Here is a 27,035-nt window from a genome sequence, read left to right on the forward strand (position 1 = left end):
ATAGACATCATAATGTAAAACATCTATACATGTCCACAAATTAGGTATCTTTTTCGTATCAGTCCTGGAGTTTTTATTCTTATTATGAAAATAATATACAAGAAGTGTATTGGTATACTGAGAAGTAGAATTGTTAAGAAAAAATCACAGAGATCCCCAAATGGAAATGGAATACTACAACATGACTTCTCACCATGTCACATATTATGTAAGGCTACAATATTTATCTAAAAGATGTAAATAAATACTTTTCAATGGACTGGGAACTCAGATGATTTATACTCAATTGAAAACCTATGAGCTATAATCAAAGCTAGGTTTAGAAAAATAGACTGTCAAAAGTATGACTGATGTAATAAAAGTGCAGTTTTATGATGAAGCACTGCAGAATATATAATACCAATCATAATGCCAAATCATGAACAATAAGTGATTACTGAAAAGATAGAGGATATTGCATGTAAAAACTTTTTTTAAAGATATAACAAAACTTTTAAAGATTTATTTTGTAGGACAAGTAGTTCATTTTCCTTGTTCCAAATAACTCATGCAACAGTTTCGTTCTGAACCTTGAGAAGTTTGCATTCTATTGTATCATCAATGTATCACTGACAGATATAGGGAATATAGGAAAAAGAATGAATAATTGATTTTGTTGAGCAAATTTGCATTTGATGTATGAGTTTTTGGTTGAACACATTGAGTTTCAGATAGAGTGAGACTAAAATAGAGATACACAGGTGGTGAATGTAATATGAACATGGAAATCAAATGTTATCTAGATTTGTGAGGCAGTCAATATGTAAAACCTTTTAGAATAAGTAAGTTATCTGATGAAAACAGAGTAATAAAGAAGAGGAAAACCTTCAGTTAAAAGACAAGAAAAACAAATGAATTACACCATGAAGATATGGTTGGAGAGACAGGAAGAAAACCAGGATAATATAATTTCCTGAAATTCTAGAGCTGAAAGTCACTTCACATATCATCTGGTCTAATCCCTATGTTTTACAGGTGAAAAAGCTCAACAGAGGTTAAATGTTACTTGAAGTCACAGAACTGGTTCTTGGCAAAAACTTGACTAGAACCTAGACCTCTTGATTGCCAGTGATGTAGTCATATATTACAGGACTAGTTAAGGTTTAGGAATGAGGTAACTTCTCAGCAATGTCAAATATATGGCAAAAATCAAAGAGGATAAATATATATGTAAGGGACAGAACCTTGAAAACTCACTTGGCAGAGGTCTAAATCTGACTCTGTGAAAAGCAACTGTTGAGTTAAATCTACCTTGACAGTACTATGAAGGACAGATCTACGTACAGGTTCTAATGGATGAAGTCACTGACTTTTGCCTTACTCAGAGTATTGAAACAGTAGTTGCTTATTTTCTATGGCAAGTAGTGGAAAGAGCATTAGAGTTCTTGGAGAATAAAATCTGCTTAGTGATCTGAATATGAAGAATTAGAGAACTTCTAGTTTAATAACCGGGAAAATAATTAATAATAGCTTGTAAAGTCTTTTAAGGTTTACAAAGCACTTAACCAATATCTCATTTTATCCTTACAACCATCCTGGAAGGTAGGGGCTACAATTGTTTCAGTTTTACAGATGAAGAAATTAAGGCCAACAAAAGTTAAGTGCTTTGTTTAGGACCATACTGCTGTTAAGAGTGATGCCAGATTTGAACACAGATCTTCCTAACTCCAGGTCCAGTTCCCTTTCAATGGTACCATTTAACTACATTGTTCTATGATCTTGCAATGCATATAGTTTACCTGATTATAGATAAGAAATGAAAATTTGATAACTAATAGAAAGATAAGGTGAAGTCATTCATGGAGAGACCTCGGTGAAGGAGTAATGAAGGTTAATGGAAAGAGAGAGAGAGGTTTCAAAAAGAGACTAACTCTCTGTGCACTGATATTCATGGCTGAGTAATTATTTGAACATTGAGAAGGTGGAATATTCCATTTGCCATCTCATGTTGAGAGGATAAGAAAAAAATAGAGATTTTATACCTGATTTAGAATCACAGATTTGGAAAGGACTTTAGAGGTCATAGTCCAATCTGAATAAAAGTTCTCTCTACCATGTTTTTTGCATAGACCACGCTTTGTTTGAAGATATTCAGAGAGGAAGAGATCAATTATCTCCTGGGGCAACCTAATCCAGTTGTGCATGGTTAAAATTATTTGGAGAGCAATTTTTACATCATCAGCACTTTAACATTTTCAAAGTTTATTTAAGAAGTCTGTCAGTAAAGAAAAGGAGAAATATAGGGCGGCGATGGGATAAAATAAAGAGGTCTTGCAGTTGGTTGTTAATAAGTGGAATGCTATGTACTTTTGATGGCAAAAAATTATGGAAAAGAGAGACAGACAAACAGACAGAGAATAGAAAGAGAGAGACAGAGACAGAGACAGACAGACACAGAGAGAGACAAAGGGAGAGAGATACACAGAGACAGAGAGAGGAAGGGATAGAAGGACAGACAGAGACATAGAGAGAGCAAGGTGAAAGACTCATTATGAAATTAGGCAGTAATTAATTTGTTAGAGGTTAAAATTGCGAAGTTATTTTTGTTTCCAAGACTTGGGGCTAGGGCAAGGATGGGGAACCTAGAGCCGCAAGGCCAAACCTCTAGATTTTCAAGTGTGGCCCTTTGACCAAATCCAAACTTCAGAGAACAAATCCCCTTAATAAAAGTATTCATTCTTTGAAACTTGGACTCAGTCAAAAGGGTGCACCCAAGGACCTAGAAGGCCATGTGTGGCCTCAAGGCTGTAGGTTCCCCACCCATGGACTAGGCACTGATTTTAATGAAATAAAATTACCTATTTCAAAGCTTCCATCAATTAAACCGGCTTCTGAGGATGTTGTACCAAATCTTCTTTCTATCTGAGTGATGGTGCCTTTCATAACAACTGCTGCAAGTGATTTGCAAATATAACTGAATGTCAGGGCTATCATGAACATCTGTTCAAGGGACAAAATGGAAAGGAAAACATGGTTGAATGAAATGGCTGAAGTGTTTCTGTGTTCACATATATAAACTTAAGGCAATCTCTACTTCTTTCAAAATATGGCATTCATTTTTATTCTCATAAGTGTGTCCAACTTTCATAAATATTGCATTTATCTTTCTCACAGTTTTCAACCTTAGAATAAGATCTCAATAAAAGAATGTTAACCTTACCACCAGCATGTCAGTAAAGGACTCCTTTGGCTCAGGTTTCATAACTTCACTAGGCAGAGTTGCCAGGGTGATGACATTTTAAAACCAATTAATGATGAATTCCTACATCCATCATTAGATGGCCTTAGGTAGCCATGGAAATAAACAATATTTTCTTCCAAACATCAAATGTATTAACTGAAGTTCACAAGTGAAGGGGGGAGAAGCAGCTAAGTTTAAAAACAATAGTCCTAATCACATGTTTAACAAGGCACCAAGAGGCAAACAGGCATTTGTCTATGGCTGTTCAGGGAAAGTTTGTTAGGGGAGCTACAAAAGGTTACAGTTCAATGTGAAAATCAGATGTGGACATGAAGGAACTCTCTCAGTGCTATTCAACATATGTCCTTTTTGTTTTCCTATCTGAAGGACCAAAGATTATGTATGTTAATTACTGTAATCATATTTCCCTGTCAGAGAATTATGCAAAAGAGCTTGAGAAATTCCTAAATATTGGCTTATTCAAGAGATTCTAGGATACCTGGATGAGAAGAAAAATATAATTAAGGATAAGAGACAGATAACTGGTAGGGATGTGAGAGGCTAACAGATTCAGCTGCTTCATTCTATAAAAAAAGAATATAAAGCATAGACTAAGTGTTAGGTCATACAGATAGTGACAACCAAAGATGGAATTGAATCTAGAAGATGATTAGAAAGAAGAAAGATAATGAAGATTCATAGTATTATGGAATATTAGAACCACAAAAAATTTTAAAGATCATTCTTTAGATTTTCTTCTATCTTTTCATTCTTTAGATTTTGTTTGACTGATTCTTGTTGCCTCATTGAGTCATTAGTTTCTACTTGCCCAATTCTAATCTTGATCGTATTGTTTTCTTCAGTTAGCTTTCACATCTCCTTTTCCATCTGGCCAATTTTTCCCTTTAAGGAGCTATTTTCTCCATTTAATTTTTGTACTTCTTTTTCCATTCGACCAATTTTCCCAGTTAGGTTTTGGGTTTCCTTTTCCATCTGATCAATTTTCCCTATTAGGTTTTGAGTTTCCTTTTCCGTTTGATTAACTCTTCCTTTTAGGGAATTATTCTCTCCAGTTAATTTTTGAACTTCCTTTTCCATTTCTTCAATTTTCTTTTTCAGATTGATGTTCTCATCAGTGAATTCTTTTTTTATGGTTTTAAAATCATTGGCCAGTTTTTCTTTTATATCCTTCTTCAGACGTTCCAGGTAATCTAGTTGTGCTTGCGAGAAATTCATAGTCCCATCTGAGGTTTCAGATGGAAGTACAGTCTCAGCTCTGACCTCTTTGGTGTTTGTGTTTTGGTCCTTATCCCCATAGAAAGATTCTATGGTTTTTTCACTTTTCGTCTGCTTTTTCCAATTCATGATGTTGGCTGAGTGTTGTAGCTTTTGGTTCTTTCAGTCAGAAGATACAGATCTTTTAAGTTGAGTTGATGTTTGTCTAGGCTAAAAGCAGGCTTTTTTTTGTTGTTGTTGTTTCCCAGATCAACCCTGGGTTTATCTTGATAGGTGTGTGGGAGGTGTGGTCTGGTCTCAGGATATCTCCTCAGCTGGCCTGAGGCAAAGGCAAGGTCCGGGGGATGGTGATCCCAGCTTCCCTATTGTCTTCCCTTTTCCCCTGGAGGGCTGGGGCACGCCTAGAGGCTAATGCGTGTTCCCGCCCCTCCTGGGGCTCGTCTCCCGGGCTGCGGCTTGCTTGGGTCTCAGTGCGAATTTTTCTCTGCCCTGGGTCATCTGTCCCTCCAGATAGCCTCCACCACGGTGGGAAGAATCCCCCTTTGCCACCTCTCCAGCCTCTGGTGTTATGAGACCACCCGCCCCCTTCTGCTGCTCCCACTGATCCAGGATCAATCTGGGGAAGAATTTTATGGTTCCCTCACGGTCATCGGGGGGGAGGGGAGAGCACTTACTGATCACTCCGGCATCCCAGCTCCTGGATGTTCAAGTAGTGACCCACTGAAGTCCCGTCTTTAGGCTGAAGATTTCAAAGGCTGTTGTGCTGATATTGTTGGCTCGGCCTGGCTTATCTCCTGCTCCGCTGGTCTCGCCCGCCACTCTCGGTCCCCTCGGGTCGCCTCCGCCCTGCCGCGCCGACCGCGCTGCGCTGTGCGCTGGGGTCTTACCCCCGCGGAACAGATCCCTCCCGTGGACCTTCCAGTCCAGCCTGGGCTCCGAATCTGTCAAAGCCCGTCTCCCACTGGATTCTACACCTCCAAAGTCTGGTCAGACTCTCCCCCCAGATATATCCAGAAGAGTTTTTCCAGGAGCTTAGGTGAGTCGTTGCTTTCACTCCGCCATCTTCTAAAGATCATTCTTGTAAAATCATTTCTAATTTGGAGTCAGAGAACCTGAGCTCATTTTCTGGTCTTTTATTTAGTACCTACTGTGTGACTTTCAGTAAGTCACTTTCTTTTTCTGGTCCTCATTTTTCTTCTCTGTAAAATAATAAGTTTAGACTAGATAATCCTTAAGTCACCTTTCAGTTCTAAATCCTAATGTCCGATGAAAGGAGAAAGAAATTGTGTGATATTTCACTGGAGCAGGAGAAAAAGGTAAGAAATAGTTTTTTTTCTTCAGAAAGGGTGAATACAACACTTTTGAAATGCCTCCTATTCTCTACAATGCATCTTAAACTTTTCCCCTTCCATTTCATCACTCTGCTGCCAAAGTGATCTTCCACTAATGCTGGTCTGATCATGTCACTATCTTTCTCAATAATCTCCAGTTTCCCTATTACCTTCAAGATCAAATATAAAATCTCTTTGATATTGACAGTACTGAATAACCTGCCCCTCCAACATTTCCAGCTTTTTTCATATACAATCCCTTTTTCCCCAATATGTTCTTTGGTTCAATGACACTGACTCCCAAGTTCTAATTGCTTCACTGCCTGCTTTTGCTGACTTCCTAATGATCGGAACAAATTGTTCTCATTCACCCACTCTGCTGGTGAAAGTCTTCATGTTTTGGGGTAGACAGCCCTCCTCAACTCACTGACAGGTTTAAGGCCTGTTGGTTACCCTCAACCTGACTTATCAGTCATGATGGTTAATTGGGGTGTGACCACTGCATATGCTATAACTTCTTGAAGTTACAGGTGAGATTGGAGTGGCAGGTAGACTCCAAAGGTGTACGAATAGGCCTGAAAAGGGATCAGAAAAGCTCTTACATTAGAGGTTCTAGTCCTCCTTGAATTTCCCATACATCTTTCTTGGTGAAAGCCAAGAAACCACAGTCTTTTTACTAGAATAATCATAAGACTTTATGACAAAATTTATAGATGCAAGCTAAATTGACTTATAGACATATAAAACTTTTATATCCCTGAACACATATTAACAAAGAGAAGAATGGATTAATGAACTGATAATACAATTAAAAAATTAAAAGGAAAAAACTAAATTCAAAATGGATAGGTTGGGGAGAGATTTGAGGCAGGAAAACCTAATTGGAAATCATTTCAATAATCTACAGTAGAAGTGATGAGGGCCTGAACTCAAGTGGTAGCTCATTGAGTAGAACAAAAGGAGTTGTAGAAAACTAAAAAAAACTGTAGATCTTACTTTGGTGACTAGATACAAACACAAGAAGGCAACAAAGTCAAAGTTCCTACATCCAAAGTCTCCAAGAAAAGTGTGAATTAGTCTCAAGCCATGCATGAGCTCAAAAAGGATTTTGAAAATCAAGTAAGAGAAGTACAGGAAAAATTAAGAAGGGAAATGAGAGTGATACAAGAAAATAATGAAAACCAAGTCAATATCCTGCTAAAGAAGATCCCCCCACAATGCCGAAGAAAATAACACCTTAAAAATAGACTAAGCCAAATGGCAAAAGAGAGAAAAAAAGCCAATGAGAAAAATATCTTAAAAAGCATAATTGGCAAAATGGAAAAGGAGGTGCAAAAGATGACTATGATAAGATAATATTAAAAGAATCAAGGGGTTAGAAAGAAGGATGTCCTTGGAGAAAGGAGAAAAGAGAAACAGAATGGAGTAAATTATTTGACATGAAAGAGGTATGAAAGAGCTTTTACAAAGGAGGGAAAATGGGTGGTGGTAAGTGAAAAAAAAGGAGGTATAGCAATCATGATTTCAGACAGAGCAAAAACATAAAGTAGATCTAATTAAAATAAATAATCAGGCAAACAACATTTTGCTAAAAGATAATGAAGTATTAGCAATACTAAAACATACGCATACCAAATAATGTAGCAACCAAATTCTTAAAAGAAAATTAAATAGAAATAGACAGCAAAACTGTACTAGTGGGGAACTTTGACTTTCCTCTCTCAGAACTAAGTAAATCTAACCAAAAAATAAACAAGAAGTTAAGGAAATGAATAGAATTTTAGAGGTTAGATATGAAAAACCTTGAGAGAAAATTGAATGGGAATAGAATGGAACATATCTTTTCCTCATCAGTACATGGCACCCACACAAAAATTGACCATGTGTAAGGGCATCAGAACCTCATAATTAAATGCAAAAAAGCAGGACTATTGAATACATTCTTCTCAGATAATAAGGCAATAAAGTTACATTCAATAAAGGACCATGAAAAATATATAAAAATTAGCAGGAAACTAATCTAATCCTACAGAATGAATGAATCAAAGAATAAATCATAGAAACAGTCAATAATTTCATCAAAGAGAATGACAATAATGAGACAAGATACCAAGATTGATGAGCTGTAGCCAAAGCAGTACTTAGAAGAAATTTTATATATCTAAATGTTTGCATCAGTAAAATAGAGAAAAAGCATGTTAATGAATTGGGCGTGCAATTAAAACATCTAGAAAAAGTGTAAGTTAAAAATCCTGAACTAAATAGCAAGCAGGAAATTCTGAAAATCAAAAGTGAAGTCAATGACATTGAAATTAAGAAAACCATTGAATTAATTTTATGAAAACCCCCACAATGTATTAGATAAACTATTATTTAATTTGAGTTTATAAGAGAAGGAAGAAAACCAAATTACCAGTATTGAAAATGAAAGGGGTAAATTCACCCCCAATGATCATGAAATTAAAGCAATTATTAGTGGAAATTTTGCCCAATTATATGACATAAATCTGACAATCTAAGTGAAATGGATGCATATTTACAAAAAATAAATTGCCCAGATTAATAAAAGAAGAAATACAATTCTTAAAAACTCCACCTTAGAAAAAGAAATTGAACAAGTCATCAGTAACTCCCTAAGAAAAAAACTCCTCAGAATCAGATGGATTCACAAGTGAATTCTATTAAACATTTAAAGTACAATGAATTCCATTGCTATATAAAGTATTTGGAAAAATAGGTAAAGAAGTTCTACCACATTTGTTTTACAACACAAATATGATACTGTTACCTAAACCAAGAAGGAAAAATAAAGAGAAAGAAACTACAGACCAATTTCCCTAGTGAATGTTGATGCAAAAACTTAAATAAAATACTTGCAAGTAGATTACAGCAGTATATGACAAAGATCAATTACTATGACCAGGTGGGATTTATACTAAGAAGGAAGGACTGGTTGAACATTAGAAACATTAGGAAATCTATTAGTACAATTGACCACATCAATAATAAATGTAAATTTCATCTTAGTAAATGAAGAAAAACTTTTGGCAAAAGACAACATTGATTCCTATCAAAGAACACTAGAAAGCTTAGGAATAAATGGAGCTTTTCTTAAAATGATGTGTAGTATCTATCTAAATCAATTAGCAAGCATTATCTGTAACTGGAAAGAGATATAAGCCTTCCCAATGAGATTAGGGGTAAAATAGGAATGTCCATTATCACCACTATTATTAAATATTCTACTAGAAATGCTAGCTATAGCAATAAAAGAAGAAAAATAAATGTGAGGAATAAGAATAGGCAATGATGAAACAAAATTATTACTCTTTGCAGGTGATATGATAGTATACTTGAAGAATCCTAGAGAATCAACTAAAAGCTGATTGAAATCATTAACAGAATAATTAATGAAATTCACAAGTGCAGGATATAAAATAAACCCACAGACAGAAACAATATTCTTTATATTACCACCAAAGTTCAGCAGCAAGAGAAAGAGAATTTCTATTGAAAATAACAATATAAAATACTTGGGTATCAACCTGCCAAGACAAACCCCAGAACTATGCAAACATAATAACAGAACATTTTTTTGGAAAAATAAAGTCAGATATAAGTAATTCAAGAAATATTAATTGCTCATGATTAGGCAGACCTAATATAATAAAAATGACAATTCTACCTAAATATTTATTTATTCAGTGCCATACCAAACTACCAAAATTATTTTACATAGTGAGAAAAAATAATAACAAAATTCATCCAAAAGAACAAAACATCAAGGATATCAAGGAATCAGTGAAAAATGTGAAGGAGGTAGCCTAGCCATACCACATCTCAAACCACATTACAAAGTGGCCATCAATAAAGCAATCTGGTTTTGGCTAAAATATAGAGCAGTGGGTCAGTGGAATAGAGTGGGTTCACAATACATAGCAGCAAATGACCATAGTTTGATAAAATCAAAGATCAAAGATATTTAAAAAAAGAAAAAAGGACCTATTTGTATATATATATATATATATAATATATACATACATACATATATGTAAATACACACAGGTGGGATTTATCCTAGGAAATACACACACACGTGCGTTCTTTTTGTAGTGGCAAAGAATTTGAAAATGAGCAGATACTCATCAACTGGGGAATGATTGAGCAAGTTGTAGTATATAATTGTGATGTAATGCTATTATGGTATATGAAATAACAAAATGGATGCTTTCAGAAAAATGTGGGAAGACATACATGAACTGAAGCAAAATGAAGTGAGCAGAACTGGGAGACAATTGTATATACAGTAACAGCAATGTTGTATGATGACCAACTGTGAGTGACAACTTTTTTCAGCATTACAATGATCTAAAGCAATTCCGGACTTATGATGAAAATGTTATATAATTCCAGATTGAAAGAACCGATGGAATCTCTAAGCAGTTGAAAGCATACTTTTTCTTTAGCTTTTTGTTTTATTTTTGTCTGTATTTTCTTTCACAACATGACTAACATGGAAATATGTTTTGCATGACTGCACATGCATAACCTATATTTATTTGCTTGCTCTATCAAGGAGGAGGCAGGAGAGGGAGGGAAAGAGAGAATTAGGAACTTAACATTTTAAAAGACAAATGTGAGGGGAAGCAAGGTGGTGCAGTGGAGAGCACTGGTCCTGGTGTCAGGAGAACCTGAGTTCAAATTTGACCTTAGAAACTTACTAGCTGTGTGACCCTGGGCAAGTCACTTAATCCCAATTACCTACCAAAAACAACAAGATAAACAAACAAAAAACTGCCAAATGTTGAAAGTTTTTTTTTTTTTGCGTATAATTAGAAAAGATAAGATGGTAAAAAAGCCAATAGCTAGCAGTAATTATAATGAATTAACACCAGAAGCATTCTCAATAATATTTAGGGTGAGCAAGTATGGCAACTTATTTGAAAAAAAAACCTTACAAATGCTAGTCATAGCAATTAAATAACAACATTAAGAGAAGAAGCTATGAGAAAGCAGGCAACAATACCAACATATACTACTGATATGACAGAAAAACTTAGAGAATTAATTAATAATTGTAGTTAATTTCCAAGATATAAATCAACAAAATGCAGTCATTTCTGAATAATGCTATTGGAGTGACCTTACTGGTTGATTTACTAAGTTAGCTAATTTACTGAGTTTAATGTTAGCCTTAACTTATCCTATGGTACAAATAAAAGAATAATGTAAAGTGTTTGTAGTCATAGGTGCTATTCATATTTATGAATGCAAAATGATTATTACTTTGAAAACACCTAGCAAAATTTGCCAGGATACTCCTGGCAACTTTAGCAGATGGAATTGGATGCTGATTGGTAAGGTGGGAAGCACATTGGCTTTGGAATCTGAGAATCTCATCCTACCTCTGAGGTTCCTAACTGACATTGGTCGAGTCACTTAACCTCCCATGGCCTTAGTTTCTTCATTTGTAAAATGAGGGGTTTACAATAGATGACTTCTGGAGTCTCTTCTAACTCCAAATCTATAGACCTTTGATCCTGTGTTGTTTTTAAGCCTTAGAATGGAGTCCCACATTACCTATTATTTATTCTAAGATAAAGAGAAAGCCTTATAGAATCCAGTAAGTGGAGTTGCAGGGCTAAAATATAGCTCATTTCACAGTTCGCTCTCTCTTTCCCTCCACACACACATACATATATACATATGGAGACATATATATATATATATATATACATATATATATATATATATATATATATACACACACACACACATATGTGTGTGTGTGTGAATACACAAACAATATTTTAATGTACAATCCTTTTCTTAGGAGTACATCTAAATAGTGAGCTAAGAGCTAAAAGCCCCCCAAAAAGAAAATGAATGTTACATTCCGATTGCCTAATATTTTTAGTCTCTTTTCTTAATTTTGTCTTGTCTGCCTTACTGCTGAAATTTAACGAGAATATTTGTAAATTCTTGCTTTATTCAATGCAGTTTTTATTTTTGTTTTTCATCTGCTGAAGCCTAGTAGGAAGAAAAGTGGAAATAAAAACTTTGTAGTGCTGGTTGAAAAGAAAAATTGTATTAAGTACTATAAGATAAAATTGAAAAATATGAGTATAACAAAATCATAAATTTATCTCCTCTCTTGAATTCTTAGCCCCACCTCCCCCCAAATACATCACTGATAATACTCAGCCAAACCTCAGTCTTGTTTCACTTCCACCATTCATTCCCTTAGCTCCTACACATGTGCCATTGATAATGAAGGTAGAGAAAATCACGCAACTGTTGTGACTGGGTTCATTATAAATTTATCCGACATAACCTCAACTAGGTCTTTTCTTCTTCTAGGCAATCCTACTACGCCTCCCGCATGAACTCACCACCCCACTTTCCACAGTAGCTCTTCCAAACCATTTCCTTTCTCCTCAAACCTTTCATGGTTCCCCTTTCCCCACCCTCTTAGCTGAGAACCTTGCTTACCTCATATTTTACAAAAAATATTGAGGCCAAGAACCATGAAATTTCTCTTCTCCCCTTTTTCTCATCACCTGTCACTCAGATGCCTTCTGCAGTTTTTTCCTCCATCCATATTTCACATAATGAAATGGTCTTACTCCTTAGCAAAGCTAATGCCTGTTTAAAGAACCTCATTCCATCTCATCCCCTCCAATAAACTGCCCCCTCTGTCATCCCCATTCTCTCACTTATCTTCAATCTTTCCATTTACTGGCTTATTTACTACTGCCTACAAACATGCCCATGTTTCCCACATTCTGAAAAAATTCTCACTTGAACCTTCCATCCATGCTATATCTCTTCTGCCTTTTGTACTTAAACTCTTCTAAAATACTGTTTACCATAGGTTCTTCCACTTTCTCTTGTCTCATTCTCCTTAAGCATTTACAATCTACTTTCTAACATAATTCCACTGAAACTATTTTCTCCACAGTTACTGATGTTCTCTTAATTGCAAAATCCAATAATTCAATAGTCCTTTCCCAATCCTCATTCTTTTTGACCTCTCTGCAGCCTTTGACACAGTTGATCACCCTTTCCTCCTTGATATTCTCTTGTCTCTAGATTTTTGGGATAATATTCTCCTAATTTTTCACCTACCTGTCTGGCTGCTTTTCCTTAGTCTCCTTTGCTGTATCCTTTTCTAGTTTATGGCTTCCACATTTTTTAATTTAATGATCTCCTGAGCTCCCATGGATTTAATTACCATCTTTAATGATTATTAGCATGTTGATGATGCTCAGATCTACCTTTCTTGTCCCAGTCTCTCTGATGACCTCCACTCTCACATCTCTGCCTGTCTTGTAGACTTCTTAAACTGGGTGTCTAGTAGATACACTAAAATTAATATGTCCAAAAGAGAACTCATTATTTCTACCCCAATCCTTCCTCTTCCTACCTTCCCCATTATTGGAGAGGACAACATAATCATCCTAGTCCCTCAGGCTCATTACAACTTAGGGGTCTTCTTAGATTCCTCACTACCTCTTACCCTCTTCCACATCTCCCCTATTACTGGAGAAGGCAATATTATTTTCCTTAGGCTCACAACATTGGAGTCTTCTTGGATTCCTCTCTTGTATTCCTTATCTCCTTCAAATCCAAGGTGTTGCCAGGGCCTGTAAATTTTACCTTTTGCAAAATCTCTCAAATATTCCCCCTTCTCTCCTCTGACACTGCCACCATTCTAGTGAAAGTGGATACCTTGATTATTGTAATAGTCTGCTGGTAGGTCTACCTGCTGCAAACCTCTCCCTCCTCCAATCCATCCTCCATTTAGCCACTAAAGTGATTTTCCTAAATGCAGGTCCAATAATTCCTCCCACACTTCTACCTTCCCACTCAATAACTTCAGTGGTTTCTTATTGCCTGTAGGATCAAATACAAAATGTTCTGTTTGCCATTCAAAATCCTTCATGACCTAGCCCCCTCCTACCCTTCCAGTCTTCTTATAAATGACTCTCTGACACATCCTCTTTGATCCAGGGACATTGGCCTTCTGACTTCAAACAAACAAGAAACTCCATCTCTTGTCTTTAGGCATTTTCTGTGGTTATCTCCAATACTTGGAATCCTTTCCCTCCTCCACCCTGACTACTGACCTTCCTGGCTTCTTTTACATTCCAAATAAAATCCCATCTTCTATAGAAAGTCTTCCTCAATCTCTCTTAATTCAGATATTTTCCTCTGTTAATTATTTCCTATTTATCCTCTCTATCTCTCGTGTATATATCTCTATCTCTATGTATCTATGGATCTACCTGTCTGTCTGTCTGTCTAGTTTGCATGCTGTCTCCCCCATTAGACTGTTAGCTCCTTGAGGGCAGGGACTCTTGCCTCTTTTTGTATCCCCATGGCTTATCACAGTACCTGGAACATTGTATGTGCTTAATAAATGTTGACTGATTGCTTTATAGATTGATTTATAGAATAGAAGCATTTGCATTAGATAGTTCATATATACTCATACACATATAGGTGGATGTGTATTGGTGGGAGTATTTTTACATGCTTAAAAGCAACTTTGTTAACTTTTTTCTTGTTTTCTTACTTAAGCTACTGAAAGCATCTTTTTCTCTCTCTCCAAAAGAGCTATACTCTTAAGGATAATAAATATATGGTCAAAAATAAAGTGTTTTTATTGTCTCAAGATTTAGGAAAAATAGGATTTCTTTAGACCTGAACCAAAGCTTGCTGCCTGACACTAGCCAAATATCCTTGACTAACTAGATCTAAGCTTAGAAAACCCATCTTGGGAAGCCACTTCTTCCAGACTACTGGGATTTAGAGTTGGAAGGCTTAACGGAATTGATTACATCAAAGAACTTGTCAAAGACAGAGTTCCAAGAGTATGCTAACAGATGAATTATGTACTGTTTATATTATTACTAATTATATGAATGCCAAATATTCACATTTATCCTATATTCAGCTTGTTTGTACCTATTTCTTTGCTTGTTGTCTCCTTCATTAGATTGTGAACTCACTGAGTACATGGACTGCTATTTGCCTCTTTCTGTATCCCCAGCACTGAGTATATTGCCTGGTGCCATTTACTGTCTGACTTATTTATTGAATGATTATATGTCTAAGTCTCTAGCATTTTTCTTTAGAATAGAATAGAAATATATCCCATTCATAAAGCAGTAATACAAATTGAGTACATAATTCATCTGTTTACATACTCTTGGGACTTTGTTTTTGACAAGTTCTTAAGCCCTCAATGATGCTAGACAATTTTACTTTACCTACCTCATCAACTCACTATCCTACTCTCCAAAGTGGCTCTTCCAAACCTTTTTGTTCCTCCTTGAATTCCCCATAACTCTCTTCCCCCCAACTCTCTCAGGTGAAAAAAATGCCTCATATTTTACAGGAAAAAATAATGATGACATTTGCCCTGAGCTTCCTTCTTGTTCTTCATCTCATATTGCATATGTGCCTTCTTCCCCATCTATCTTTTGCATTATATTTGTCTCACATGATGAGGCAAATTTACACCTTAACTTATCCAGTTCCATCTTGCCTTCTCTAACAGATTGCCCCCTCTGCCACCACCACTTTATGAATGCTTTTATCTTTTCCTGTCTTCTTATTCCCTATTACGTACAAACATAAGGTTTTATAATGCATTAGAAGTGCATTCAGTTAGAATAGTTCTGTGATTTCCCCCCCACACGTTTATGTTCAGGAGAGCTTGAGTAGGAGCAGTAATGAAGAATGGTGAGAATGACCCAAGGCTGAGTCTTGGCAAGAGGTTATCAGTGAAATAATAAAGGGGTTAGGTAGTCAAGAGAGGAGGACAGTATGGAGTTGAATTGGTTCCCCAGGGAGTCAAGATAGGGAAACATGAAGTGAGTGGCCATTTCAGGGGAAGTAGTCTGGTATAGGAATGAGGGTCAAAGGATTGGATGCTGTGGATGAAGAGTAGGATTTAGTAAGAGAAAGCAGAAGGAGAGTTAGAAAGCCAATGAATTATGACTGGATGGGGGATTTTGGAATACTTTGAATTTGATGCATCTTTGAGTACTGGGGACATCAAGTGTTTGACTGTGTCTGTGTTACTGAAGTGGGGTAGAGGATTAGGTCGTGGGAATTGAGAAGGTTGAAGAATTGAATCATTAGGGTGTTTGAAGGAGAGTCAACATGCAAGTTGAAGTATTCTAGTATCAGGGCAGGAGTTAAAGAAGAGAGAAAAATTGTGAGCCATATACCAAAATCATTGAGGAAAGGAGAGTGATTTGCAGACAACTAACAGGATTTTGATTGTGTTATTAGAGATAAATCTGGAACCTGGAAGTCACAATGAAGAGCAAGGAGTATTCTAATTCCCTGCTTTGAACAGTGAGCTGAGGAGAATGAATTGAAGGTAGAGCTAACACTGGAAAGGTTGGCCAAGGAGGCTGTGTCATCATGAGGGAAGCCAAGTTTTACTAACAGCTGAAAGACTGTAAGATGTGTAAGTAAGAGTGTAAGAGGAAAAAATTTAGGATAAAGGGAAATTTGTTGCTTATGTAAGAGACATACCGCAGGGCACAGAGGAAAGGCGAGGTGATATTTGCTTTGAACTTTGCCATGGAAGGGTTGAGTGGATGGTAATAAAGGATTAGCTGATGGGGGTTGGGAATGCTACTTGCATAATGACCTAGAGGGTTTCAGAATCACTAGGATATGAAGGATATATTGAGGTGTGAGAATTTTCAGGCTTGAATAGAAGACCCTACTCCTTTTCCCAAAGGAGGTTAGAGATTGGTTTGAAGACAAGAGTAGCACAGAAGGCACATAGTCATATGATCAGATATGAAGCCCTGCTTCAATTAGAAAAGAATTTCATTCAAAAGCATTCACTTAGAAAGCATTTATTATTAAATATTGGGGAAACAAATAAGAAAGAGCTGCTGAAAAATCAACTTCATTAAACCCAAGGAAGTAATTAACAAAAATAAGGAAGAAGGTATTGAAAGAAAAAATATTATTAAAATAGCAAAACACATGAAATATTTGCAAGTTATGAGCAGGAATTATATAATCACAACATAAATTTTTTTCTCCAGAAGTATATAAAAAATTTGAGCAATTAGACAGAATTCTACGTTCATGGTTAAGTCATAATGGCACAGAAGAAAAATGCTCCAAGTTAATCTAAAGTTAATGTGGTAGTAAAAATATACAAATAAAAATTATAATAAAATTCATCTGAAAGAAAAGAGGTAAATAATATCAGAAGAAATTTTATTTTTGAGTAGAGAAAAAATTTTGAATAAATCTCCAATTATGTTAAATAATACTCGTTAAATTACCTTTAGTATAACTTTTTAAAAAGAGTATGAAGGTCTTACTTGTCTAAGTAAGATAAGAGACAAATGCATGTAGCAGTCTACTGTTCAGTATTTGATGGGGACCATACTAAGAATGAGAAGTGTGCTATTGCTACTTTGATGGGATAAAGGAAAAGAGGGAAGACAGTGGACAGTATGAGGCTTAGAGCTATGGGAAGGTGGAAGACCTGGCCAGGAGCAGTCTACCAGTCTGCCTGCCTGTTATTGTTATCTGCAGGGGGTCTGGATGGGACCTGGTGAGGAACAACTGCTTGTCAACTTATCTGTCTCTCCTGTAGTGGAGAAAGGTTCAATACAGGCATAGAATGGTCAGCAACTAGGGCCATGTTACAACTGTGCATCTGCCAAGTGTGTGCAGCTGATCATCTAATACAGTCTACAATAGACAGGGCTATGTCTATAGAGAGAGAAGTAGACAAACAGTGACTGCAAATACATTCAATAACTGTGTTACTCTCCCTACTGCTAATATTTTCTTCAGACAATTCTAATAGATTGAATGTATAAATCCCAGTGTCTTCTCTTTAATATAGCATCATATATAATCCTTGGTGAGCTTATTGGTTATCCCTGATTGCTACTTCCTTAAGCCTACCTTTTTTAAAAGGAAGCATAGTAATGTGCATTTCACAGCAAGAGGAACAAACACAACATGACAGCTCATGACATCACAGCGCGTTGCATTTCATAGCCCCCCCGCACCCCCCTGCTCCTGGTGATAAACCATCTTACTCTTTAAATATTACTTAAATATTTAAACAGAAAAGGTTTTTTCATTAATCCCTAAACAAATAGAACTTTGTGTTTTCTGGGTAAAAGGTCAGAGTTACATGTCATTTATTTAGAACTCATTCTAACATTTGACATACTTTCTTAATTGTCCAGGCACAAATTAAGCTGAAGAAAAACTTATGGGTAAAAGAGTCCTAAATGACAATATGCAAAGTTCCTTTTGAAAATCTTCAAATCATTAGTCCCCATTTTATCATTTGACAAGACTTCTGTCAGTTAGTGGAGCTGACAATCTTTATCACCATTTTGCAGGTGTATGAGTTTAGTTATTCCCCCCCACCCTAGTAATTACCTAAAGAATCAGCTAGCTCAGTTTTTTTGATTATGTATTTTCTACTCATTATATTTAGTTATGCTAAGCAAAATAATAATAATAAGAAGAAGAAGAGAAGGAGAAAGAGGAGAAGAAGAAGAGGAGGAGGAGAGAAAAAGGAGGAGGAAGAGAGACGGAAAAGGATGAAGTGGAAAAGAAGAAGGAGGAGGGGAAGCAGAAGAAGGAGGAGGACAAAGAGGAGGAGGAAGAAAAGGAAGAAAGAAAGAAATTGGAAGAGGAGAGAAGAAAAAATGAAGAAGAATAAGGAGAAGAAAAAGAAGGAGGGGAAGGAGAAGGAGGAGGACAAAAAGGAGTAGGAGGGGAGAAAAAGAAGAAAAAGAAGAAAAAGAAGAAGAAGAAGAGGAAGAAAGAAACTTTGACACACTATATAGTCCTCATAGAATCCTATCCCTGTTCTGGTAAGTTTGGAAAGGAATTATGAGGACTCAGCCCTGATGGATGATTTACCTGCTGCTGTTCTAACCTACAGGCAGGTTCAGAATGACACTCACTATTTGGGAACTGGGGCTTATCAAATAGTTATGCAATACTGACCACTGATCTTATCTCTCTAGAAGAAGACCACTTCATAGAAGATCAACAGACCATTTATTAAGCACTTTCTGTGTTCCCAGACCTATGCTGAACACTTGAGATACAGGTAATTGCAATCAAACTTTCCCTAACTTCATAAAGCTTACATTTTAGTGAGAAAAAGAATACATAGAAGGGAACTGGAAGGGGTTGGGGGTTGCTGTATCTGTTCTGTGGGATTATTTGAAAATGATAGATTGAAAACTACATGAAGTCTTAGTTCTAGACAAGATAAAGTGCATGCTGATGTATGAGAGCCCAACATCCAAGGCACAGAGTTCAAAGTTCCTTTGGGTGGGGTCTTTGGGGTTAGGAGCATGACAGAACATTAGAATTGAGTTCCTGGATTGTATCCTCCTTTCTGAAAGCAAATGCTTCCTATGGATGGTTACCCATTTATTACTCTCCTGATCTGAACAAATACTACCCTCAAGTTTGAGGTTAAGGTGGTCTTCCATAAGGTTAAGCAGACAGTACCCTTCATAATTAGGCCATTCACAAGGGACAAAAGGAAAAGTTTCCTTAAATAAAGAAGCATTATGAATCTGGTTATCAAAACATGGGATCATTAAAAGAGAGATAGTTGGTCAGCCTCTTAGTACTCTGATCAGAATATACCAAGAAAAGAAGAAAAAGCAAGTGCCACCTCTTCCCTCATGCCTCCAAGAAGATTATAGGGCTACATGGGGCCATCTACCCTAAATCCTCTTCATTCTTAACATTGGAAATGAAGGTAGCAATAGGTCCTATGCCTGAGCGGTGGTTTTTTGGGTAGAAGAAGACTTTCAGATCTTTAGATAAAAATTTAAGATGACCATCATTCCTAACAGCCACATTTAATTGAAAATTGGAGCCCTGTGTGAATGGGAGGTTTTGGAGAGCTACCACGTAAGCGACAATCATATCTGGATAGTAAGGATACTATTAGTACATGCCTTTGCCAGAGTTACAAATCAGTTGAAAGGCAAAATGGGGATAGATTTGTTGGTTGGTGTGGATAAGGGGGGTCGTTTTCCCAGTTGAGGCTATCATTTTTGCCCTTTCTATTGTAATAGAGAAGCTCATTGGAAGCCCCACCACTTGCCAAAGTCATTCTGTAACCTTAATATCAAGTAGTCTAAAATTTCTGGGAACATTGCTCAATTTTCCCTCATTATAGTAGATATGAAAAAATGGTACAGCTCTCTGCTATACCACATTTGAAGATCTATACATCTCAGATATTCCCTGTAGTTTGTTTCTGGATGGCTTCATGTAATGAATATGGCACTATTTGCTCTTTGTTACTCAACACAGTTTCTAGTGAGTCCCTGTTGTTACAGAAGTGCTAGACAGCACTTTCAGTAGGTCAACTTTGGGCTGCCTGGATAGCCCACAGACTGCTTAGTTGTGTGGAAGGAGAATTTACCTCGACTCTGATTCTTGATTAGGAACTTGGGTGCTCAAAAGTTTTACACCAAGGTTACTCAGCTATTAGGACAGGACTAGTGGCAAAACTTTGCTGGTTCAGTCTACTTTTTTAAAGTTTTTATCCTTTTTCTGCCTTTTTCTCAACTTTACGTTCACTTTTCCCTTTGGATGGTCTCAACAAATGGTTGTTTTGAAAGTAAAAGAGGGCTTTTCAGTGAAGGGTAGGATAGCAGATGCTGACAACATAGAAAAAGGCTAAGTAACACTACATAACCTGAATTAGGGACAAATCAAATAGGATATAGGTAGAGTTTTGCTAAACTGATCTTTCCTTAGCCCACAAGGGAAAGTCAAAGGGTAAGCAAGGGGACTAAGGATCAACATCCTCCAAATCAGAAAACATGATTCCATTCACCTAGTGGCGATGTACTCAGGGAGAAGTAGCAGTCAAAGGATCTGGAAACATGGAATAAGTGACTACAGAAGAGAAGGAGAGATAATACTTTAGATTGAAGGATAACATTCAAGCCAGGAGGCTATGATCTTTTACATTTTGTTTCCAGATATAATCCTGTAGACTTTTTGTAGTGGAGATATCCACTGAGTCCTTATTCTAGTAGCCAAACTTTGATTCCTGATTGCTATGGTCCTAAATCCATATACTGTTGATTGCAGACTCCATTGTAAATTCGTTCTAGCACGATTCTTGTGGCACCATCTTCCCTGCTTCTTCTGATGCTTTCCTCCATCTGGAACAGGATTCTGCCACTAAGCATACAGAAATCATGCCTCCAATCCCTGGAGAACTCAATCCACTTAACTTTGGAACTCTTGTTCTGGGATTGAGCTTTCTTGATTGGAACCTATAATACTGTATGTTTGTATATACACACACATACATATACTCTTCCAATTGTTGTGTGCAGACTCACCTAACCCACTTCATTTAGCTGGCCCCAGAATAGATCATGCTTTATATCCAGCCCACCGTCCACCCTGGTCACTTTGAAACTTGCCTTAGAGAGACTATCACTAGACCAGGACTTCTTTCCTGGGGCATCACTGCCTAATCTGTTTTGTCTCACCTTGTTAGAATCCTGGCTTTTTGAAAACAGGGACTGTTTCCCTTTTGTATTTGTATCCTTACCACTTAGAACAGCTTCTGGCACGTAGTCCATAATTCTCCATAATCCTCCACTCTTTCAGACATGTCTCAGTAAGACAGAAAGTCAAGTTTTTCTGGTCATTAGCTATCCTAGTACCCCTCAACAGCTACAAGTACTACTTTTCCCTTCTTCTTCTGCTGTTACCTGTTTGTTTATGGTTTTTCAAGCAAAGGGACTACTTTTTTTCTGAGATCATCCAGAACATTTTCTTTCTGATAAAGTCTCATATTTAGTGCTCAGTACTTTTATGAGGACAGTTCCTATGGATGGATACTTTATCTATTAACATGAAAAGTGTCATGTATTTTACACACACACACACACATACACACACGCACACACACACATGCACACACACACACATTTTCATCTGCCAAGTATCATGGAGGAACCAAATGGAGGAATCAAAATTCTGAGGTTCAGATTTTCAATCTTTGTCACCTCTAAAATTGTAATTTCACCACTAAACCATCACTGAGATGTTCCCAGGCTTATTTAAGGGTTTTGGGAACCTGCAATATTAAACTTAGATGTAAAGGAGACAGTGTTGGGTATTTATTTAAAAGTAAGACTATTCTAGAAAGTTTTGTTTAGGTTATTTTTTCTTTTGGATGGGGCCTCTGATACCACCACCATAAATTCTCAGTGAGGAATTCTCTCCACCCATGCAGATCAAAACTTTCTTTGCAACTCAGTCTTAAAGTGTTTTCCAGGGTTATATAAGCAGTATGTGTTGGTAGTGAGACTTGAACCCTGGGATTTGTATCACCTTGACCAGTTCTCAATCCACTTTGCAACACTGTCTCTTCTCAACAGTATTTTTACCTCCAAAAATTGGAAATTTCTTTCCTCTTAGCTACAATTCCTAATACAATTATTTAAATATCAAAAGAATGTAACTCATTGAACCTTCAAGCCATTGATACACTTAATTTTCTTCTTGACGGATGACTGTACATCTGTTGCATATTGATTTGAGTTCTTTCTGGAGTCTGAGAGATCTGTTTTTGCTGCCATGTCTTCTTTTCTTGAAGTTATTACCTAGAGGGAGAAGATCAGATTTTTCTTTATTTTAATGTGTGAAATGATCATTACCTTCTTCTTTCCCAACACCTATCTTGTGATGCATCTTTCCATATCAAAGGAACATTAAATGTTATTAATGGGACAGATGTTTGAGACTGATCAGTCAAACCCCTTCTTTTATAAATGAAGAACCAGGACTCAGAGAGGAGTAGAGAACTGAGTACATAACATAGCCAGTTTTAGTGACTAAATTGGAATGAAACCCAGACTACAGATATACATACACACACATATATGATTATCTTGTGCCTGTTGTGCCATCCCCATTTATAGACACAAACACTTTTCTTACTCTTTAATTCTTACTTACCCTTTAAAGCCACAATTAAGTATCTACTCACCTCTTCTTTGCTACTGTTCATGACAGTCCCTAGTTGGTAATAATCTTTACCACCTTAGATATTTCAAAGCAAATCACTTACACTTATATTTATTTTGTGCACCTAGAGGATGTACCCCTCCCACCACACTTTGCTGTAATTATTATCATCATTCGCATCAATCAAAATCAAGTATCAAGAATTCTGGAAAGTCTTCTGTGTGTCCAATACCCTCTCAGGTCTCCACTAACATGATAAAGAGAAAAATTCCTGGAAAAAGAACATTGTGTTCTATTCCCAGACTTGTCACTAAATACTATGTGACCTTGTGCTACACATGATTTCTATGTGCTATGGCATGATTTCTTTGAATCTCAGTTCCTCATATGTAAACTGTGGAGTTAGATTAAATAGTCTCCCTCTAAAGTTACTCCCAAATAGAATTTAATTTCCTTTGTGTCAGGACCTGCTTTTTTTCATCCTCACTTCCCAACATTCTGCCTTGTACACAGTAGGTACCTACTATTTGTTGGCTTAGGAGGCAGCGAGGTGGCTCAGTAAACAGAGTGTTGGCCCTGGAGTCAGGAAAACCTGAGTTCGAATCTCACCTCTGACAATTATTAGTTGTGCGACCATTGGCAACTCACAACTTTTTATGTCTTAATCCATTGGAGAAGGAAATGGCAAACCACTTCAGTATCTTTGTCAAGAAGACCCCATGAATTGTATGGTCTAGAGAGTAATGGAGAGTCAGAATGACTGAATGACTGAACAACATAACTTGTTTGTTTAATAGAATTAACTTCTACCTCTTAAATTCTATGGGTTGATGAATACAAAGGAACTATAAGACAGTGTTCCTGTCTATGAGTAATTTATTATCAAGATAATGAACACTCATTGTAATGTTAATGGGATATAAGACCTTTCCCTCCCATTAATAGATTTCCTGTGGATCCCATTAAGGGAAGTTTGCTTAGCAGAGGCTTGCTTGTAGAAACTCTTGCATACCTTTTGATACTAAGTTGATTAGGCACTGAGTCACAAGGGTTGTGATGCTTTTGACTCTGAGAAGTGTATATATGCTCTTAGATGGTATTTTTCTTTGGGGGCTCACTTATGAGAAGGAGTTTGTTTTGCCCTGGTCGAGACTCTGAGTGACAGTATGTTCAGAGATCCCTGACTGCTCAGATGTAAAGTTTCTCTTGATCCAGAGATGTATGTAAAGTGTATAGCAATATTGCTTTGATTCAGGCAGAAGAGATCTGTTTGTTGGTCTTTGTTTCTCTGGTTATATTTTCTCCATATTTTTTCTGAAGTTCAGGGTGCTGACTTTTGGTATGTAATTAAATGTAATTAAAATGTAATTTGTAAAATATACAAATTATACAAATATACAATATATACAATACAATTTATATACAATATAAAATATACAAAATATACAAATTATATTTGTAATTAAAAATTGTATGTAATTAATTAAATGTAATAAAAAAATTAAATGTAATTTAAAATTATGTGATTACATTAGATTATTGTAATTAAAATTATAATATGTAATATAATTAAATGTAATTTGAATGTAATTAAAATGTAATTAATTGTAATTAAAATGTAATGTAATTAAATGTAATTTAAAAAAGATTGTTGATCCCTTACACAGCTATCTTTTCTAGTAAAACAGATCTAAGAATTTGTGCTAGCAGCCATCCTGGGTATGTCAGTGTTGCTGCCTTTACACACTTACACAAGAAGCAACAGAAAGGCAATGCACAATAATATATTCAGTGCTAGCTTGCATATTGAAGACTAGAAAACTTATAAGAATTCAGAGAATAAAGGGGATCATTGTAAACTTAAGGAGACATGATGGAGCAGGTGGGATATGAACTGATGTTTGACATTTGGGTAAGATTTAGATCAGCAGAAAAGAGGGAGAAGGGCATTGTGAACGTTTCTCAGATGGAGGTTTTGCTCTGAAATATCCATCACTAGCCTGAATTCTAACCCAAATATGTTTGTTCCACCTTGGTTACCTTGGCTCCCATGATTTTCCAAGAATGTCAATCTTTCACTGTACCACACAGAAAATTATCCTTTTCCTACACACACACACACACATACTCACACACACACAAACACATGCATATATACACACATACATACACATATATATGCATATACACACACACATATATACCCTATATATATACATGTATACACACATATACATATAATTATCTTATGCCTATTTTACTGCCCCCTATATAAACACATAAGCACTTTTACAGCTCTTTAATTCTTACTCAGTCTTTAAATCCACAGTTAAGTATCCACTCATCTCTTCTCTGCTGCTGTTCATGACAGCCCCTAGCTGGTAATAATCTTTACCTCCTTAGATATTTCAAAGCAAATCACTTACACTTCCCTGATGCCCTCGCTATGTCATGTGTTATATTTATTTTGTGAATATTTTTTTTTACTAGATTGCAACCTTTTTGAGTTTAGGATCTCTCTCTTCTCTCAATTTTTTCTTCTCATGCACTAAAACCAATGATCCATACCCAGGAAAAGCTTGATAAATGTTTATTGAATTAAACTGAATTAAATGTGCATATACATATATATGTGCGTGCATATACATATATATGTGCGTGCATATGTGTATGTGTGTATTATGTATATTCACAACTATGCGACTTTTAGGAAGTCATCTCTCCTTAGTTTCTCCATCTGTGGAAGGAGGGAGTTTGATTTAATGATTCCTAAGTTCCCTCAGTTCTAAAATTACATGACTGCCTTTTCCCTCCTAGCTCTACTAGGGGAAAAAACTCCATAGGTCAATGCATTTGGGTCTAGAAGGAAAATTAAAATCAGCTGATCTTTTTTTTTTTTTTTTTTTTTTTTTGCAGAAGAGGAAACTGAGTACATAGTAGTACAAAATGTATTATAACTGCAAGGTCACCCAAGAACTACAACCAGAGCCCTAATAACCTTGGGCTCCAATTCTAATGTTCCAGAGACCACACAGCTATTCACTGACATGGGGTAGGATGGGAGGATCCCTTGGCCTTACTTGTACCTATTGTTGTCAAGAGAATGATTATCTCCATTGCAATCTGGGTAAATATTTCTTTTTGTCATTCAGCAAGTACAACTGCATGATGCACGCAAAAATTCAGATCAGTGATTAAAAATGAAATCTAGGCATCTATAGTTTGTTTCTGCTTTTCATTTATTCTTGTAATAACAGGCATGATTTCCTATGCATTTTTACTTTATGGTTAAATAAAATATGTGTTTTTTTAGACAATTAGTATATATTACATGAACAATATACAATAAATAAGAAAGTATGGATGAGTTGTGGTCTGATTGAATCCACACCAAAAAGATCACAGAAAGAACCACTGAATTATTTAAATATGTATATGTGTATGGGTATTTTATTTTTTGGTCCAGATGTACAGTTTCATTCTTTTAACTTTCCCAGTGTGGAAAGTCTACTAATGCATAGGGTTGACTGGCCACTAAGAGGTTAAATGATTCTTAACTCCTCAACCTCAGTTTTATATAGTCAATAAGGTTTAGAGACAAGACTTGAATTTAGTCTTTTTTCCTAATTTCAAGGAGAGCTTTCCAGCAACTAGTTGACTGTACCACCGTACCATCTATGCATATGTATTTTCTAAATGTAATGGCATAGTGTTCATGCATACATTTCTTTTTTTCTTAATTTATTTTTAGTTTTCAACATTATCTTCCACAAGATTTTGAATTCCAAATTTTCTCCCCATCTCTCCTCTCCACCCACTGCAAGACATTGTGCATTCTGATTGCTCCTTCCCCCAATCTGATCTCCATTCTATCGCACCTCTCCCTTCTCTCATCCCCTTCTCCTCTATTTTCTTGTAGGGCAAAATAGATTTCTATTCTCCATTGGCTGTATATCTTATTTCCAAGTTACATGTAAAAACAATTTTTAACATTCGTTTTTAAAACTTTGAGTTCTAAATTTTCTCCCTTCCTCCCTCCCCACCCATCCCCACTGAGAAGGCATGTAGTCCAATATAGGTTACACATGTGTGGTCATGAAAAACACTTCCGTAGCAGTCATGATGTGAAAGATTAACTATATTTACCTCCATCCTGTCCTGCTCCCCATATATTCTTTTTACCCTGTTCCTCCTCAAAAGTA

At 36.3% G+C, this 27,035-nt stretch overlaps 1 protein-coding gene and 1 long non-coding RNA gene across 2 annotated transcripts in view; one reads left to right on the plus strand and one right to left on the minus strand.

Moving 5' to 3' along the window:
* LOC140533608 (solute carrier organic anion transporter family member 1B1-like) overlaps positions 1-27,035 on the minus strand; it is a 90,473-nt gene that overhangs the window by 54,923 nt on the left and 8,515 nt on the right. The window contains exons 2-3 of the mRNA XM_072653553.1: positions 22,338-22,469; positions 2,838-2,979 (exon numbers count right to left, since the gene is read on the minus strand). Coding sequence (XP_072509654.1) covers positions 2,838-2,979; positions 22,338-22,445 — 250 coding nt within the window. The 5' untranslated portion in view covers positions 22,446-22,469. The remainder of the gene's footprint in view (positions 1-2,837; positions 2,980-22,337; positions 22,470-27,035) is intronic.
* On the plus strand, positions 17,968-26,082 carry LOC140533609 (uncharacterized). Its single transcript, XR_011977002.1, has 3 exons — positions 17,968-18,677; positions 18,834-18,919; positions 25,750-26,082. It is a non-coding gene; the product is annotated as an uncharacterized lncRNA (long non-coding RNA).

Source organism: Notamacropus eugenii, chromosome 3 (genome assembly GCF_028372415.1).
Source record: "Notamacropus eugenii isolate mMacEug1 chromosome 3, mMacEug1.pri_v2, whole genome shotgun sequence".
NCBI classification, from domain to species: domain Eukaryota; kingdom Metazoa; phylum Chordata; class Mammalia; order Diprotodontia; family Macropodidae; genus Notamacropus; species Notamacropus eugenii.